Genomic DNA, 17,221 nt, shown 5'->3' with positions numbered 1-17,221 from the left:
TCTGCAGAACGGGCACCGCAGAAGACAGCTAAGGAGCAGAGAGGGGTCCTCTCTGACAGGAAGAAGGGGCGGTGACGTCACCGGCAGCCTTGCCGGACCTGCGGCAGCTGTTTCAAGTGTGCCCAGCAGCTCCTTTCACAGGGATCCTTCAGATGTCTGCAGATCAGAGGGGGAGGTGTCTGCCTCTGAAGATGAACAGATGCAGGGACTCTCTACTCAGGATGCTGGACATACGGCTGTTGGGACTTCTCAGTCTCCTCTCTTTCCGTGATCAGTTTCTGAAGACCAGTTCTCAGTTTCTGTTTCTTCTTCTCAGAGGCCTCATCCAGAGTCTCCACCTTGTGTCCCTGGTGTTCTCCAGCCAAACTGCAGGACACACAGATACAGGCAGCATCTGCAATGCAGTAATATTTAAGTAGTTCTCTATGGACGGAGCATTTTCTGTTCTCCATGGAAGTGGTGGGTTCAGTTAAGACGTGTTCTGGTGACTTCCTGTGGAATCTCAGGTGATCATCACACAGAAAAGCTTCACAATGCAGACAGGCTTTAACAGCAGGTACAGGAGAGTGAATACAGTAAGTACAGAAGATCCCAGTCGTTGTCTTCTCCAGATATGGATGAGTAGACCGGAAATTCTCTGCTATGTTACTCAGTGTTATGTTCCTGTGCAGTACAGGCCGATCCTGAAACTCTTCTCTGCACTCAGGACAGGAATAACCTCCAGACCCGTCCTGTGTATCCAACACACAATCAATACAGACCCGGCAGAAATTGTGTCCACATCTCAGGTTTACAGGATCCGTATAAGTGTTCAGACAGATGGAACAGTCCAGCTCCTGTCTCAGATCAGCAGACGCCATCGCTGACAGCAGAGAAGAGAAACGAAACCAAAATATCTTGGACACGTTGAGGCGGAAGGGCGTTTCATAGCTCTGTGTGCAGGGAGGGGCTGTGCTGGTCTTACAGCTCATATATCTGCAGGAACAATTCACTGACATTAAAGGAGCAGACTACAAATACTAAACATCCAGAAACTTACAAGGAGTCTCAGTTGTTTTACACTGATGCTTGTACATAAAGTATGTGAATCAGATAATTCTTAAAATGTCCAAATGTAACTTTTTTCCTTAGTATTGGAAAGAGTAGAGAAGGATCAGAACCCCTTTAGAGGTTTTTCTGCAATCCGGGGGTCCATTTAAAGTGATTTTCCCTCATTTCCTTTCCTGCTGACATTTTACCAGACAGGAAGTGAAGAGAGCTCTGTAACAGCAACCCAGAGAGAAATAAGGTTTCTTTTAATATGGCAGGAAAAGAACTCTGGTATGATTTTAATTCCTGTCTGTGTCCCTGTTGCAGATATTGTCTTCATTCCTGTCTGGAAAAATGTTGCCAGCTGTACAGGAAGTGAGGGGAAATCTCAATAATGGAGTCCCAGATGACAGGGGTTCCATTCCTTTCCAACCCTATCCACAATAAAAAAAAAAGCGCTTTGGCTTGCCATACACAGTAAATAATACCCAGATAGTCCTGGAGCAAAAAGAAAAGAAAAAAATAGGAGGAAGGACTACATGACAGGGTGGACAGGGAACTCGGAAAGTACGGGGTTAAAGTTAGTGTTAAGGGGGGATGGTCACTTACCTGATTGGTCGGTTTCATGAGTTGCAGGAGGGTCTCCTTAGTGGTCTAGAGGGGGACGGAGTAGTACTGGTTCAGTCTGGATTTGCCACACGGCAAGCGAGCTTCACCCCTGCAGCTGCTTTGCTCCTTGTGAAAGAAAACCAGAAAAATTACGGATTTAAGCTAGTTATTAGACCAACTGAAAGCTGCTGCACAATTGAAAGGTCCAAACTGGCTACAGGATCAAGATGCTGCTATCCTGCAGGACGTCCAACAACCAACCGAGCATCGGGCGACACGTGCTAGGAACACGGTGCATCCAGTGGGGCTCAGTGCTGAGTTAGGAGCCCCTCCAGGGACCCTTCAGGTCCACCATCCAAGCGCCCCCTGCGCTGCCGCATTGTGCCCCTGGGAGGAATCCTCGTCACAGGCGGAGCCCCAGGGAGAGGGTTCGCATTCAGCTGCCACCTCGCACCCCCTCCCCCCATCCACTTCACAGGAGCAAGCGGCTGCCTCACCTGGCGATGCTCCTGTCAGTGAGGCAGGTCGGCGAGGGATTAGTGCAGCTGCGGGCACCGGCCAGTCCCGAGGTGCAGCCAGTGGCTCCTCTTCCACACACGAGCAAGGGATGCCTTCAGCAATGTCTGCCCCTGCGGTGGCTCTGCAGAACGGGCACCGCAGAAGACAGCTAAGGAGCAGAGAGGGGTCCTCTCTGACAGGAAGAAGGGGCGGTGACGTCACCGGCAGCCTTGCCGGACCTGCGGCAGCTGTTTCAAGTGTGCCCAGCAGCTCCTTTCACAGGGATCCTTCAGATGTCTGCAGATCAGAGGGGGAGGTGTCTGCCGCCAAAGATGAACAGATGCAGGGACTCTCTACTCAGGATGCTGGACATACGGCTGTTGGGACTGCTCCTAGTCAGCCAGGTGAGAACCTTTCTTCTTCCCTACACACTGCTTTGGGGGAATTGTTTAGTGGGGTTCATGAGGGTCTTGCGTCCCGGGACCAGGTGGGTGGTCAGCAGGATGTGTCATCATTAGGAGCTGTCGCTTCAGTTAATGCCAGGGGTGTTCCAAAACCTGTCCACGGCTGAGGTCGTTATACCCGTTCCCGCCGCCGGCAGAGTCGCATGCTGTTCAGACTGGGACTGCGGTGGACCCTGCAGATGCCACATCATCGCGGGAGCTTACAGGTAAGGAGTCCCAGGTTGTCACAAAAACAACAGAAAATCAGTAGATACTATTCGTCTAGCAGACTCGGCGCGGTGCGAGGTATATGTGTGTTTTGAGGGTCCTTTGGGTTGTCACCTTAAAAGCACCATGGGGGAGCTTGTAAGCCCCCCCCCCATGTGATAGCAGTCAAAAAATTAAAAGTCCCCCGCCCCCATTCAGCACGCGCGTCGCCACGTAAACACGCGTCGGGTGCGCCTACGTATGAAAACGACGAACACGCTACACATGTTGGGTATCGCCGCGCACGCCGGAGTGAGAGCAATAATTCTAGGGCCAGTATTTTGGGGTATCTCTAAATTGATGACCTGTGGGGGCTTTTAAAGTGTCTTTTATTGACTTTTTGGGGTACTGCAGTTTTTCGCCGTTTCACGGTCGCACGCAATCTGTAAACTGGGCATGTTGGGTATCGTTTTACTCGTTGTAACCTCATCCTTTATATTTCATAAAAAAATGGGTATTTTGTTGTGTTTTGGGGCATTTAATTAAATTTTTCACTAAATATTGGGGTTTAATAAGGAGTTGCGCTAATATTGCGCAACATAAAAATTTGCAACTACCACCATTTTATTCTATAGGGTCTTGGCATTCAGAAAATATATAATGTTGTGGGGTTTAAGTAATTTTCAGGCCTAAAATGTGGAATATAACATGGGTACAAAAAATTAAAAAAAGGCCTCATGAAGGGGTTAAGGTTGTTGGAGCGCTGACAGCCTGCCTGTCTTGCAGGCTGAGGCTGGGGAATTTTTGTGTTTTGTATTGTTGTAAGTCTTCCCAATGTGCGCCCTGCTATAAAGGCCGGTTATAGATTCATGCATGTACCATTTTTTTCTAGTTTGACTATTTTTGGTTTGGGGGACGCACTGGAGTCCCAGCGTGCATTTTTGGTTGCTGGGCCTCCAGTGCGTCCCTGCACCTTATTAGGAGGAGTTGGCTACCTCCAGGTACACCTGCATGTAATTTATCAACTTCATTAATATGCTCACACTTGGAGACTCGGATACATAGAGTTAGGACCACACTTTGCAGAGGTGCCTTGGTGCGGCGGTGTGGCTTCTACATATTTTTGGCCAAAAGTTTGTGCAACTAAAACCTCTGATTTTAATGCATACTGTTGACAGGGCTACTTGTTTGGTTGCAGGCTAGCTGGCAGGCTGAGGCTGGGGAATTTTTGTGTTTTGTATTGTTGGAGCGCTGAGTCTTGGGCCAAGGAATGGGCGGATGCGGGGTTATTGCGTAACTTAGCTTTGCTGGAGCTATTTCCCGTGGTGCTGGCTGTCGATATCTGGGGCCCTTTCTTTAGGAACAAAAAGGTACGATTCAATTGCGACAACTTAGGAGTAGCGCTAGCAATTAACAGGGTGTCGGCCTCCTCACCTCCGGTGATTAGGTTGTTACATTACTTAGTATTGCGTTGCTTGCAGCTCAATGCTTTTATTTATGCCGTACATTTGCCTGGAGCTTCCAATACCTTAGCCGATGCCTTATCTTGTTTTCAGTGGGACAAGTTCCGAGTGTTGGTGCCGGATGCGGAGCAATGCGGGGTTTCTTGTTCCAGTCATCTGTGGAAGCTTCCATTGGAGTCATCGCTGGATTGCTTCGTAAGTCACTGAGCCCATCTACGTGGACGGCATATGTCAAGGTATGTTTGCAATGGTTCCAGTGGCTGGGAGTTACTCCCGGGGGGTCAGTTTCTGAGCTGAGTACTGATATGGTACTTCAATTTATTGTTAGTAATTAATCGCAGGGTGCATCCGCTGCTTCTTTACAGCACAAGCTATCTGGTTTGGCTTTTATTTTTAAGCTATTAGGTTACCGGGATTGTACAAAAAATTTCTAGTCTGTCAGGTGATGAAGGGTTATAGAAAAGATCACAAGCGCCGTGACGGGCGGCGTCCTATCACCTTTGCTATTCTTTGTGATCTGTTGGCCCAGCTTCCGCAGTACTGTTCCTCTCGTTATGAGGTGCTTCTATTTAGGGTTGCAATTTTTCGTCCCACTCTTTTCGCATTGGTGCGGCCAACGAAGCCGCACAATGGGATTTAGGTGAAGAAATTTTAAAGCGTATAGGGAGGTGGGAGTCTTCCAGATATCGTTTGTATGTGCGCCCCCATTTGTTGTGACTAGTTAGTATAGTTGTATTTACGTGTTACACTGTTTTTTCTCTGGCGTTTCCTGGATTTTACTATATTCTCTTGTTGTTATTGTTTCTTTTTCTAGATTCCAGTCCTTGCCTCATGTGGATTTTGGGCCATTCTTATGTCTTTTGGGGTGCCAAACGGGCAGATGTTCGTCCAGACGGCAGACAGCTGGGCATACCTAGAAGCATTGCCGAGGTGCGCTGGATAGGCGTGCCAGGTATGTTATGGAGCAGAGTGGTCCCGAGGTACATTGATTTTCCAGGTAGGATAGGGTACCGGATATCTTGCTCCTGCATCTGAGGAGTAACGATCTCGGACTCCGTTCCATGCGGGAGCTTATCCGGGACATTAAATTTGATTTTCTTGCGCCTCCGGTCATCTTTCTCTGACACCTTGATAGTGTGGTCGGAAATTGTGGCGCGGACTTCTTGGCGTCTGGCCTGGTCAGTCGACCGCTTAAACAAAGCAAAAATCAAGGTTAACAGGGAGGTTTGCTGTCAGGAATGGGGGGTCGGTGGTTCGTCACCTGGAATTAGAACAAAATACCTGGCAATACTTACGAGGTGATGGTGTTCACCTTAACGCCATTGGTAGGGATATGTGGTCCCTGGCTCTCTAGGAGGGCATCCACAGAGCATTGCGGGTGTGGATTACATGACAGGGTGGACAGGGAACTTGGAAGTACGGGGTTAAAGTTAGTGTTAAGGGAGGATGGTCACTTACCTGATTGGTCGGTTTCATGAGTTGCAGGAGGGTCTCCCTAGTGGTCTAGAGGGGGGCGGAGTAGTACTGGTTCAGTCTGGATTTGCCACACGGCAAGCGAGCTTCCCGCCCCTTTTTTCTTTCTCTCGCACTAATTGTCCTGAGGTCTGTGTTGGAGGTGTTTTGGTTGAGTCATTTTGGTGGTTACGGGGACTCGTCTCAGGTGCGTAGTCCTTGGTGGATTCTTCAGTAAAGAGGTCTAAGACTTTTTACAAGGTCTCTGCAAGTTCTCATATTTGTCCCTGAGTCGGTGTGTTGCGGCTAGGGACCAGTGTTTAAGTGTTTCTAGAGACCAACAATCTCAGTAAAAAGGTGCCTTCACAGACCTTATATAATTTTTTTTTTTTATATTGATTGTTTGTATATATATATTGATTGTTTGTTATAAGTGATTGTGTTATTTATACACACCCTGTTTGACTTGAAATTTGTAATAAAAGGCTGCTACAGCCATTTAACTCCAATCTCGAGTGTGGTGTCTTAATGGGGAGGTTGGGATTATTGGAGGGTGGTGGCATAGCAGTGTGGGAGTTTGGGTGTAAAATTGTTATGGGACTATGTTCTACCTTGTCATGCAGCTTTTCCCAGTTGTTATATGTTTTGCTCCATTTTCTTTTATACTTCAGTTTTTATAATACGTCTTTACACAGAATACACACGGAGTGAATGACCATTGACATGCGTATGTATTGTTCTTATTTGTTGCTGTGTCTGGGTGAAAATACTTTGTAATGTTATAGAGCTCTGGAGGAAATCATCTCCTGCAGGAAAGTGTAGTATAGATGAAGTATGAAGGTCTCGGGGGGATTATATTAAGAAGATGTTAACGTAAATCTAAAGCCAATCACTAAGGGCCGCACACACCACAATGCACAAAACAATGCAGCGAAAATGCATGTGCTTACCTGTATTGGCATGCATTTTGTAATGCATTGTGTTGTGTTTTGGCATGCATTGCAGCACATGTTGTATATGAGTACATTCTTTTTTTCACCTAAATTCCCTTTTTGTATTGAGTTCACATGCATTGCGTTTATACTTCACATTGCAAAAGAGCCTGCTCTACTTTTTTCAAATGTATATCAGTGTGTAGCCCCTATATATAAATTGCTACAGAAATAGCTAGCATTCTGCTTGTAAATAGTTACCTGACCTTGCACAGCCTGTGATGCAGAGACTTGAGGGAGTTGCAGTGCAGAGCCTGGAACAAGCCGTGCTGTGTGTGACAGTTGAGACTGCAATTCTGTGATTTTAGCGACTCTGTGATTTTAGGTGGAGGGGCGATTCTGGGCTGAGGTTCCTGAGCGGGCTGAGTCCAGGAAAACCCTGATGCAGAGGAGCCAGAGATCCTGTGTGAGCCTATCTATGGGAGTGTGAGTGAACTGGAGATTAATCAGATAGAGAGACTTCCTTCTAGTTTGTGGCAATCAGTGTCATTTGGACAATCGTTCTGTGGGGCGCAACCTCACCCACACAGCTGGGTTTGGCATCTTATGTCCGGTTTTCAGGCCACCTCAGCCCCGGACACAAGAGGTCACAATTTCAAGGTCCTGGAGACGAATGTATGAAGGAGGACCATCTGCTATGTGAGCACAGTCCCGGCTGAGCATGCTGCTGTCTGTGCGGCTACAGGTACGCAGCTCCACCGGGTACGCAGGGCCCCCCCGCAGCTCCATCGGGACCAGGAGGCAGTGCTGTGACAGTTCACACACCATCGAGGCCACTGTCTGTTCAACACTCACACACTAGAGCTGACACTTCTGTGTTATCAGAGGTAGATGTAGCCTCTCCCCAAGGAGCAGAGTCTGCTGACCTCCCAGTCTTTATTATTGCCTTGAGCAATGGCGGAACTACCAGGGTCGCAACAGTCGCAATTGCGACCGGGCCCTGGCGTTTCGCCTGTTGGGGGCCCAGAGAGGAAGAAGAGGGCCCCCCGAGATAGTGCCGCTCCTTCCTCGCCGCTCTGCCACCTGCAGCATGTATTGGCGGCTGTGCAGGGCTGGAGAGGATGTCACTTGTCCAGCAGAATGTGCTGCAGGCATCGCCGGGCTGCACATTCTGCTGTGTGGGAGAGGAACCTCTCCACCTAGTCCCGCCCCCTGGCCTGTGAGACACAGAAGAAGGTGCTGGTAAGGTGCTGGAAGTCAGCTCAGTAAGTCTGGACCGGGAAGGGGGGGCGCAGGGACAGGGTAGGGGGGTGGGACTTGTAGTCCTGCATATCTGTGCCCCGATACCAAGCGCAGATACTGGTGTTCTGTCGAGAACGCTGCCATTGTCAAATTTGCCGACCGCAGCATCTGCGCTTGCGCACAGACCAGTATTATCGAGGAAACCGGGATTTATTGACAAAGTATTTCGTTTAAATCGTTAATTGTGACCAATAATAATATTCTGTCCATTTCCTGCCACCCATCGTTTGCTGCCATGGACGGCATGTTATTAACGGCCACAATTAACCATTACAAAATAATACTTTGTAAATAAATGCCGGTTTCCTCTGGGTTGGCGTTCTCGACAGAACACCGCCACTAAATTGTTAAACTGAAGCAGCTGCCTGAGGTCCCGCGCTTGCTGGGGACCTCGGCAGCCTTCCTGTTAACCGTGCGGTGCCATGGCGGTGGTGGATTGGGGGGGGGCCTTCATGGTTTCTTGCACCGGGCCCTGAAGGTTCTAGTTATGCCTCTGGCCTTGAGCAAAGAATGATGGAACTTGTCTGGCAGCTCTCTGGTTATGGTCCCTGGTATTGCCCCACTAGTGACAGCTGAGAAGCAGGAAACAGGTACACATGCATTGAAAGTTGTAGGTGTAGCTAAAACCTGGCCAAAAGTAGGGATAGATGTCAGCCAGCCAACGGTGCTAGGTGTGTGCATAGACACAGCATATACGACCCGAGGAAGACACCAGTAAGGTAACTGGTGAGGAACCCCACATATCAGCGGCCTCTAATGGGAGGTAAGTAAGCGAGTGCCTTCAGTTTGTTGCAGTTTTAGTGGATAAACAATGACGGTAACCCTATTTTTGTCCTAAAATCTGACTGGCTTAAAGGAGATGAATCACCAAGGGTAGCAAATCATGATACATCTTCCCATTTCATCCTATATTTTCCATCTTCTCTCTGCCAGTATATAAATGTGAAAGTGAGCTTTCTTTTGGTGGTATTTAATCACCACTGGGGGTTTTATATTTTTACTATATTCAGGATAAATTACTGAAAATTTCTCCTGAATATAGTTTTTTTTTACATTATGTTATAAAACAACTAATATTACCCACTTTTTTGGTAAAATATAAAAGACGGGGTCACGTCAGGTAAATAGACACTCGCGAAATCGCAAAAAACTAGCATACCCAAAATTGCCATAGGCGTCCCTTTAAAAGCTTTTACAGCTCATCAGTTTCGTGTTATCAGTGATTAATGGCCCTAAAATTATTGCTCTCACTGAGACATTCGCGGCGATATGTAACATGTGCGGCATAATGGGCGCAATCGTCGTTTTTGCAGGTATGCGCACCTGAAGTATCTTTACATGCGTGTATTTAGGGGTGGGGACTTTAAAAAAAAAAAAAATTGGGGAGACTACATTTTTTTTCCTGTTTTTTTTCCACTTAACTTCATTGCTATCACAGAGGGGGCTAAGAAACCTCTATATGTGATAGCAAAAGATGTGGCAGGTCCTCTTTATGGAGATATCAGGGGTCTCCAAGACCCCTAATGTCACCTAAGACCCCCCTGAAGAAGCTGATGAAGCACCGATCTGCTTCATCAGCTTCTCTCCAGCATCTGAAGCTGGAGAGTGACACAAGAATGCTGAAGTGATGTATTATACACCACTTCCACATTCTGACAGCAGAGAGGGGACTGGAGGAAGATCGTGAACCAACCTCCCTCTGATCCCCTGGTTGTGATCCAACGGCTCTATAGCCGGCGGATCGCTTGTATGTTGACAGGCATCGCTGCCGGTTTTTAAATTGTGTCTTTCCCGCTCGTGCGCGCCGCGCAGGACGTGTATACACGCCCAGTTACATCCAAGAAGCTCCCGGCCGGCCGTGTATACACAACAGCCGGCCGGGAGGTAGTTAATAAGCAGTAGAGATGTGTGTGGACTTGGTGAGCTCTGAGTTTGCCAGATTTTGCTCACATGCAAACATAACTGAGAGGGACACATTCTCTTCACAACCCAATCAGCTGCGGCCAGGACATTCTTCAGCTACGCATATCAAAGGGGTGGGAAATATCCCGTCGGTAGCTGATTGATTTAGGAGGGTGATGTCTCACTGACAGATTTGTGTGAGCTCGGGTGAACTCAATGCACATCAAGCTCACACACATCCCTAATAAGCAGCAGATGAGGTTTACAGCAATCATTAAATGACCTCTGTAACTACAGACACTGGGGAGGAATTAATTCTGAAAGTTCCCAGCAGGAGCACTGAAATCCTTCTAAGCCAGATAATTTCATTTTACCTGCTCCCCCTCCCAGCAGTGATTTGGCAACTTTTCATCCTTTTAATTGCCAATGTATATGCAGAGGAGGTGTACATGAAGAGGGGAGAGCAGAGTGCTGAGACCAGACTGGAACAATGTCACTGATTCTCTTGTGAACTTTGAGGATGAATTCCTCCATTGTACATGAGGTCAGGGAGTGCTTGTGTAAAGACTTAACTGTCCATAGCCTGGCCGCAGGTTCACTTCAAGTGTCTCCCCACACGTCTCTGATCTCTAAACCTAAAATGTATCTAAACCCAACACTGGTCTCAGTTTGTATAGAGCAGAGAAGGGTTGGATCCCTTGTTGGGTTTCTATTACTGTCTGCCACCCCTGGGGAGATTCTCCCTCTCTAATTCTCTGGTGACCATTGTAACCAAACAGAACATTAAATGGAAAGCAAACATTTTGATTGGAAGAGGAGATGAGGGGAAATCTTCCGATGGGGTCACGGGTTCTAGTGACAGCTGTCTAAAAGGTGAATTCCTCTGACCTCGGCGAGATTTCCTCTCACTTCCGGTGTCTCATGGGAAATGGAAGTGGAGGGGAATCTCCTTGATGGGACACAGTCAGTACATAAAAAACTGACAGGGGTTCTAACCCTTTCCTTCTATACCAAAACTAAAAAATCTACTTTAACCAAATCATGTAAATCAACCATTGAAATACCAAACCCAACACCTCTTATCCTCACCACAAGCAGAAACCTTCAACACTTCAAATTTATACCTAACACCTTGTCCCTCCAATGTGATCACTTCACTCTTTATACTGCAACTATAACCTGAACCCCTAAACATGACAGAACCCCTAACACTAAAAGAACCCCCTAAAACCCCTCACTTGTCACATTGGTTGTGGAAGTGATGAAAACACTCTCCTGTGCTGAGATCTATCAGGAAATATTTTAGCTGCACAAACGGCATCATCCTATGAACCAGATTCTCATTTATCACCAAATTTCTCCAGATTCTGCTCAGATATCCGGTAATATGATCATTTTATACATCTCCTGACACCCCCAGATATCTTTACATGACCTTTCATTACCCATAATCCAGCATGAAGGGGCTCAGTGAAGGTGGTGGTGAAGGTGTGTAAGTGTCGGATCGGGTCACACAGATCATAAAAGGACAGCTGTCCGGCCTCATAATCCAGATAGATCCTGACTCTGTCAATGGGGTTATCGTGAGGTATGTAACCCGACATCTTGTCATTTACTTTAACCAAATCATGTAAATCAACCATTGAAATACCAAACCCAACACCTCTTATCCTCACCACAAGCAGAAACCTTCAACACTTCAAATTTATACCTAACACCTTGTCCCTCCAATGTGATCACTTCACTCTTTATACTGCAACTATAACCTGAACCCCTAAACATGACAGAACCCCTAACACTAAAATAACCCCCTAAAACCCCTCACTTGTCACATTGGTTGTGGAAGTGATGAAAACACTCTCCTGTGCTGAGATCTATCAGGAAATATTTTAGCTGCACAAACGGCATCATCCTATGAACCAGATTCTCATTTATCACCAAATTTCACCAGATTCTGCTCAGATATCCGGTAATATGATCATTTTATACATCTCCTGACACCCCCAGATATCTTTACACGACCTTTCATTACCCATAATCCAGCATGAAGGGGCTCAGTGAAGGTGGTGGTGAAGGTGTGTAAGTGTCGGATCGGGTCACACAGATCATAAAAGGACAGCTGTCCGGCCTCATAATCCAGATAGATCCTGACTCTGTCAATGGGGTTATCGTGAGGTATGTAACCCGACATCTTGTCATATTTTAGATAACACCCATTGTCATAACTGTAGAAACCCCAGGACTTGTTATTCCTTCCAATCTCTGACTGGTCTCCTCTCCTCTCTATACTGGGATAACACATCCCGACTGCACAGTTTTCTGATTCACTGACATCCACTTCCCAGTAATGTCGCCCTGAGTCGAAACTCTGACTGCTTAATACCTGGGACCAGAACTGAAATCTCTCCGGTGTTTCTGCCTTATAAATGATGCTTGTACATAAAGTATGTGAATCAGATAATTCTTAAAATGTCCAAATGCAATTTTTTTCCTTAGTATTGGAAAGAGTAGAGAAGGATCAGAACCCCTTTAGAGGTTTTTCTGCAATCTGGGGCTCCATTAAAGTGATTTTCCCTCATTTCCTTTCCTGCTGACATTTTACCAGATAGGAAGTGAAGAGAGCTCTGTAACAGCAACCCAGAGAGAAATAATGTTTCTTTAATATAGAAGGAAAAGAACTCCGGTACAATTTTAATTCCTGTCTGTGTCCCTGTTGCAGATTTTGTCTTCATTCCTGTCTGGAAAAAATGTTGCCAGCTGTACAGGAAATTAGGGGAAATCTCAATAATGGAGTCCCAGATGACAGGGACAGATATTTTCCAACCCTGTCCTGGCACGGGGAAGTGTGTGTGTTGGGGGGGGGGATGCTGGTGACATTCTGTATTGCTGACTTTTATTATAATGTATTGCTGGGACTTGTAGTCCCGCATAGCTGGTAGTATTCTGAATTGCAGTATGATGATTCTACCGCAATGCAGAATAGCTCCAACTATGTAGGACTGCAATACCCAGCAATGCATTATATTTTTAAGTAGGGATACACCACTGCCAGTGCCAGTGAGTACTCGTGAAAATGCCCCGATACTAAGCACAGATACCAGTGTTCTGTCAAGAACGCAGACGTAATCGAATTTGCTGACCTCAGCATCTGCTCTTGCGCACAGACCAGTATTATCGAGGAAACCGGCGTATATTTAAAAAGTATTTAGTCTAAATCGTTAATTGTGACCGTTAATAATATTCCATCCTTCATTTACTGCCATGGACGGTATATTATTAACGATTTAAACGAAATACTTTGTAAATAAATGCCGGTTTCCTTGTTAATCCCGTCTGCACGTAAGCGCAGATACTGGGTCGGCGTTTTCGACAGAACACCGCACTAAAATTTTAAACTAGCGGCTGCCTGTATTCCCGCGCTTGCTGGGGACCTCGGCAGCCTTCCTGTTAACCATGCGGTGCCATGGCGGTTGGGGGGGACCCTTCATGTTTCTTGCACTGGGGCACTGAGGGTTCTATTTACGCTTCTGGTGAGTGCCTTCAGTTTGTTGCAGTTTTAGTGGATAAACAATGACGGTAACCCTATTTTTGTCCAAAAACCTGACTGGCTTAAAGAAGATGAATCACCAAGGGTAGCAAATCATGATACATCTTCCCATTTCATCCTATATTTTCCATCTTCTCTCTGCCAGTATATAAATGTGTATGAGCCCCATTTTTCTCACCCCCCAAAAAAATCTAGTTTGATTTTTTTACAGATGCGGCTGCCTGAGGTCCCCAGCAAGCTATGACCTCAGGCAGCTGCATCTGCCTGAATCGTCATCTTGTGAGCCGGGCGCCTGTAAACAGGCACAGGCTGGCCCGCACATCTTCTCATCCTTCCCTGGCCCTTCCTGATAGCATGCTGCCTGCCTCCAGACCCCTGGTGAGACCCCCGCACTTCCCACACAGCCACCTGAGAGCTCGCATATCTCACCTGAGAGTCCGTACAGCCACCTGAGAGCCCATGGAGTCTACCTGAAAGCCCACATAGGCCACATGAAACCCTTGAGACATCAGGGCACCACCTGAGAAAAACACAGAGTATGTAGCTTCATATTATTTTGTATTGCTGTATAATGTATTGCTGGTATTTGTAGTCCTCTATAGCCGGTCTCCTTACTCCCTCCACTGGCTGTCTCTTCTTACTCTTTATCCTGGCTTCCTCTCCTCGCTCTCTCCTATATATTCTCCACAAAAAAAAAAGTGTTTGGGTTTCGCTTGAAGAAAAGGTGGCAACCCTAGTACAGAGAGAGCTCCATAGAGGCCTAGAGGTGTTCTCAGAGAGCATTCTCGGGCATCTTCCTGTGACCAGAGAACATCTTCAGGGTACAGCAGATGACTTCAGGACCAGCAAGGGTGTCAGGTTGAGGGAAAGGAGACGCCCGTCTCTCGATGACGGACATCACAGCTGCAAGATTGAATCTGGAAGTGGTGAGAGGCCTCTGGACAATTGTGTTACTTCTGCAATTCTATTCAGCTCACAGTATGGGCCCCAACAATGGCTAACCTAGACTATTGCTGCTGGGCAGTAGTATAGAGAGCTGGAGATCAATTGGGACTGAGACTTTAGCAATCAGGTATTTAAAGTCAAAGATGGCAACTGAGATAGTTAAGTATTGCATATTTCATTATATAGATAGCTGCGGCTGCTGAGGGTCTGAATACCCAATGTATATTGCTGATAGTTTTTTCTTTCAATGATTGTGTCTCCTTTATGTAATGCTTAACAAATATATACCAGATGCTTAGTAAAGCTGTTACAAAACTCTCTAAGGTGTGTCGTTGTGCTGTGGATCCTGTTTGGGCGGCACATTTGGGCTTAGGGACAGAAATACCCGGGTTATTCTGGCGGCTCCTTCGGGGGTGAGCGCTACAAGTGCAACACAATGATGTGAACTACACTCACTGCAGATCATTTGTTTTTATTGTCTATGTGTTTGGAATGCGTTTATGAACATATCCAAACACATGTGATGTGAACGGGCCATAAAAGCTCAAATTTGATACATGAAAGTCATTTTTTAAATTTGCAGCTTTCCCATAAATGATCCCTGGTGACCCCATAATTAAAGTCCTTGTTCAGTCACTTCCTGTTAAAGGGTGACAACTGCCTCCTAACTGAGCTGCTGCTTTGTCACCCCGTCTCATGTGCTCCTGGTGCGGGCTACAAGTGGCCATGCCTACACACGTTGGGTGGACATGGTCCTCCATTGTCACTATCAGGAAGCCGGTCCAGAGCAATGATGTGCTGCTGATGTTGGAGCATGTGCATGTAGACAGGAAGTGGCTGAGAGAGGCTGCAGGAGATCAGAAGCACTGAGACTGGAAAAAGGTGAAAAACTGGATTTTTGAAGAATACAATGGAGATTGTTTATGACACACAGTGCTGAGGACAAACTAAATGTCATCCAGAGAGAGTTTACATCTACTTTATACCCGCCCCCCACCAGTTACACACGTTACAATCTGATACTCACATTCATTGTACAATCTGTATGTAGTGATGAGATTAGTTTTATTCTTATAGAATTTTAAAGCAAACACGCTGAGAGAAATGGAAGTCATCACTGAGAGAGAATGCTGTGAAAATGCTGTTTGCTGATCCATTTATTTCAGTACTTTGAATCTCTACTCGGGAACAGATTTGCCATTCACACAGATCATAAAAGGACAGCTGTCCGGCCTCATAATCCAGATAGATCCTGACTCTGTCAAAGGGGTTATTGTGAGATATGTGGATCAGTATATTGTCATGTAATAGATAAAACCCCCTGACATGCCTGTACAACCCCCAAGACTTGTTATTCCTTCCAATCCCTGACTTCATTCCTCCCCTCTCTATACTGGGATAACACATCCCGACTGCACAGTTTTCTGATTCACTGACATCCACTTCCCAGTAATGTCGCCCTGAGTCGAAACTCTGACTGCTTAATACCTGGGACCAGAACTGAAATCTCTCCGGTGTTTCTGGACGATTCTGCCTTATATCTGACCTGGATACAGTTTTCATGTCCTCTGATATCTGTAGATTATTATGAGCTGTGTTTACATCCAGTACTATATCTGAAGCTTCCTGTATAATGAAGCAGACATTTACCCCTTTCATCATATCAGATAACCCCGAGTGTAATGTGTGTGAGAGTCCAGCCACATCCAGATCCCCCCCATCATGGAGGAGTTTATCATGTCTCTCTCTGTCCTCATCATCTCCCTCCTCAGTATCACACAAGTCCCCTGTGTCTGATTCCTGTAAGACAGTCAGTGGGTCAGTCATGTTACACATCTCCTCAATGTGACCCATCTTCCTGGACAGCTCCGCCTTCTTTATTTCCAGCTTCTGGATCAGGTTAGGATGTGAGAGCCGCTCTTCCTGCCTGGAGATCTCCCTCAGGACTCTCTTCTCCAGGTCTTCCGGATGTCTCCTGAGGTCTCTGAAGAGGGCAGTGACTCTCTCTGTTACACCAGCTTCTTTTTCTTGTAATTTTCCCTTACGTTCCTGCAGACTCTGAATTTTTTTCTCAGTCTCCTCTCTCTCTGTGATCAGTTTTTGCAGAAGATTGCTGAGCTTCTGTTTCTTCCTCTCAGAGGCCTCATCCAGAGTCTCCACCTTGTGTCCCTGGTGTTCTCCATCCAGCCTGCAGGACACACAGATACAGGCAGCATCAGCAATGCAGTAATACGCCAGGATCTTCCTATGGATGGAGCATTTTCTCTTCTCCATGGAAGTGGTGGGTTCAGTTAAGACGTGTTCTGGTGACTTGCTGTGGACTCTCCGGTGATTATCACACAGAGAAGCTTCACATAGCAGACAGGATTTAACAGCAGGTACAGGAGAGTGAATACAGTAAGTACAGAAGATCCCAGTCTTCTCCTGATCTGGTTGAGTAGATCGGAAAGTCTCCGCTATGTTACGCAGTGTTATGTTTCTCTGCAGTACAGGCCGATCCTGAAACTCTTCTCTGCACTCAGGACAGGAATAACCTTCAGACCCCTCCTGTGTATCCAACACACAATCAATACAGACCCGGCAGAAGTTGTGTCCACATCTCAGGTTTACAGGATCTGTATAAGTGCTCAGACAGATGAAACAGTCCAGCTCCTGTCTCAGATCAGCAGATGCCATTGCTGACAGCAGAAGAGAGAAATGAAAGTCAAAGTATCGGACACGTCTCACATTTTTCTGCACAGGGAGAGGCTGAACTGGTCTTACAACTTCTATCTGCAGGAAGTATGTGAATAAAACTGAATCTCTATAAGTTGAAGTGTTCGTTCACATCTTTTAAAAAGAGACAAAATACAACACTGAGTAAGCGCATGAAGTTCAAATAGCAGTTTACAT

General features: G+C 46.4%; 1 protein-coding gene across 1 annotated transcript; it reads right to left on the bottom strand.

The window, feature by feature from the left end:
• Nucleotides 1-2,712: 2,712 nt before the first annotated feature.
• LOC108790610 (E3 ubiquitin/ISG15 ligase TRIM25-like) lies at nucleotides 2,713-17,005 on the bottom strand. The gene is made up of 7 exons (XM_018560918.1): nucleotides 15,660-17,005; nucleotides 11,870-12,062; nucleotides 6,900-7,109; nucleotides 5,708-5,752; nucleotides 5,163-5,439; nucleotides 4,315-4,462; nucleotides 2,713-2,773 (listed from the first exon to the last, which is right to left on the bottom strand). The coding sequence occupies exons 1-7, from the start codon at nucleotides 17,003-17,005 to the stop codon at nucleotides 2,713-2,715; spliced, it is 2,280 nt and encodes a 759-aa protein (XP_018416420.1).
• Between the last annotated feature and the right edge of the window lie 216 nt (nucleotides 17,006-17,221).

Source organism: Nanorana parkeri, unplaced genomic scaffold, assembly GCF_000935625.1.
Source record: "Nanorana parkeri isolate BGI_ZX_2015 unplaced genomic scaffold, ASM93562v1 scaffold488, whole genome shotgun sequence".
NCBI classification, from domain to species: Eukaryota; Metazoa; Chordata; class Amphibia; order Anura; family Dicroglossidae; genus Nanorana; species Nanorana parkeri.
The sequence above is the reverse complement of the archived record's forward strand: the minus strand, read 5'-3'. Positions and strand labels throughout refer to the sequence as shown.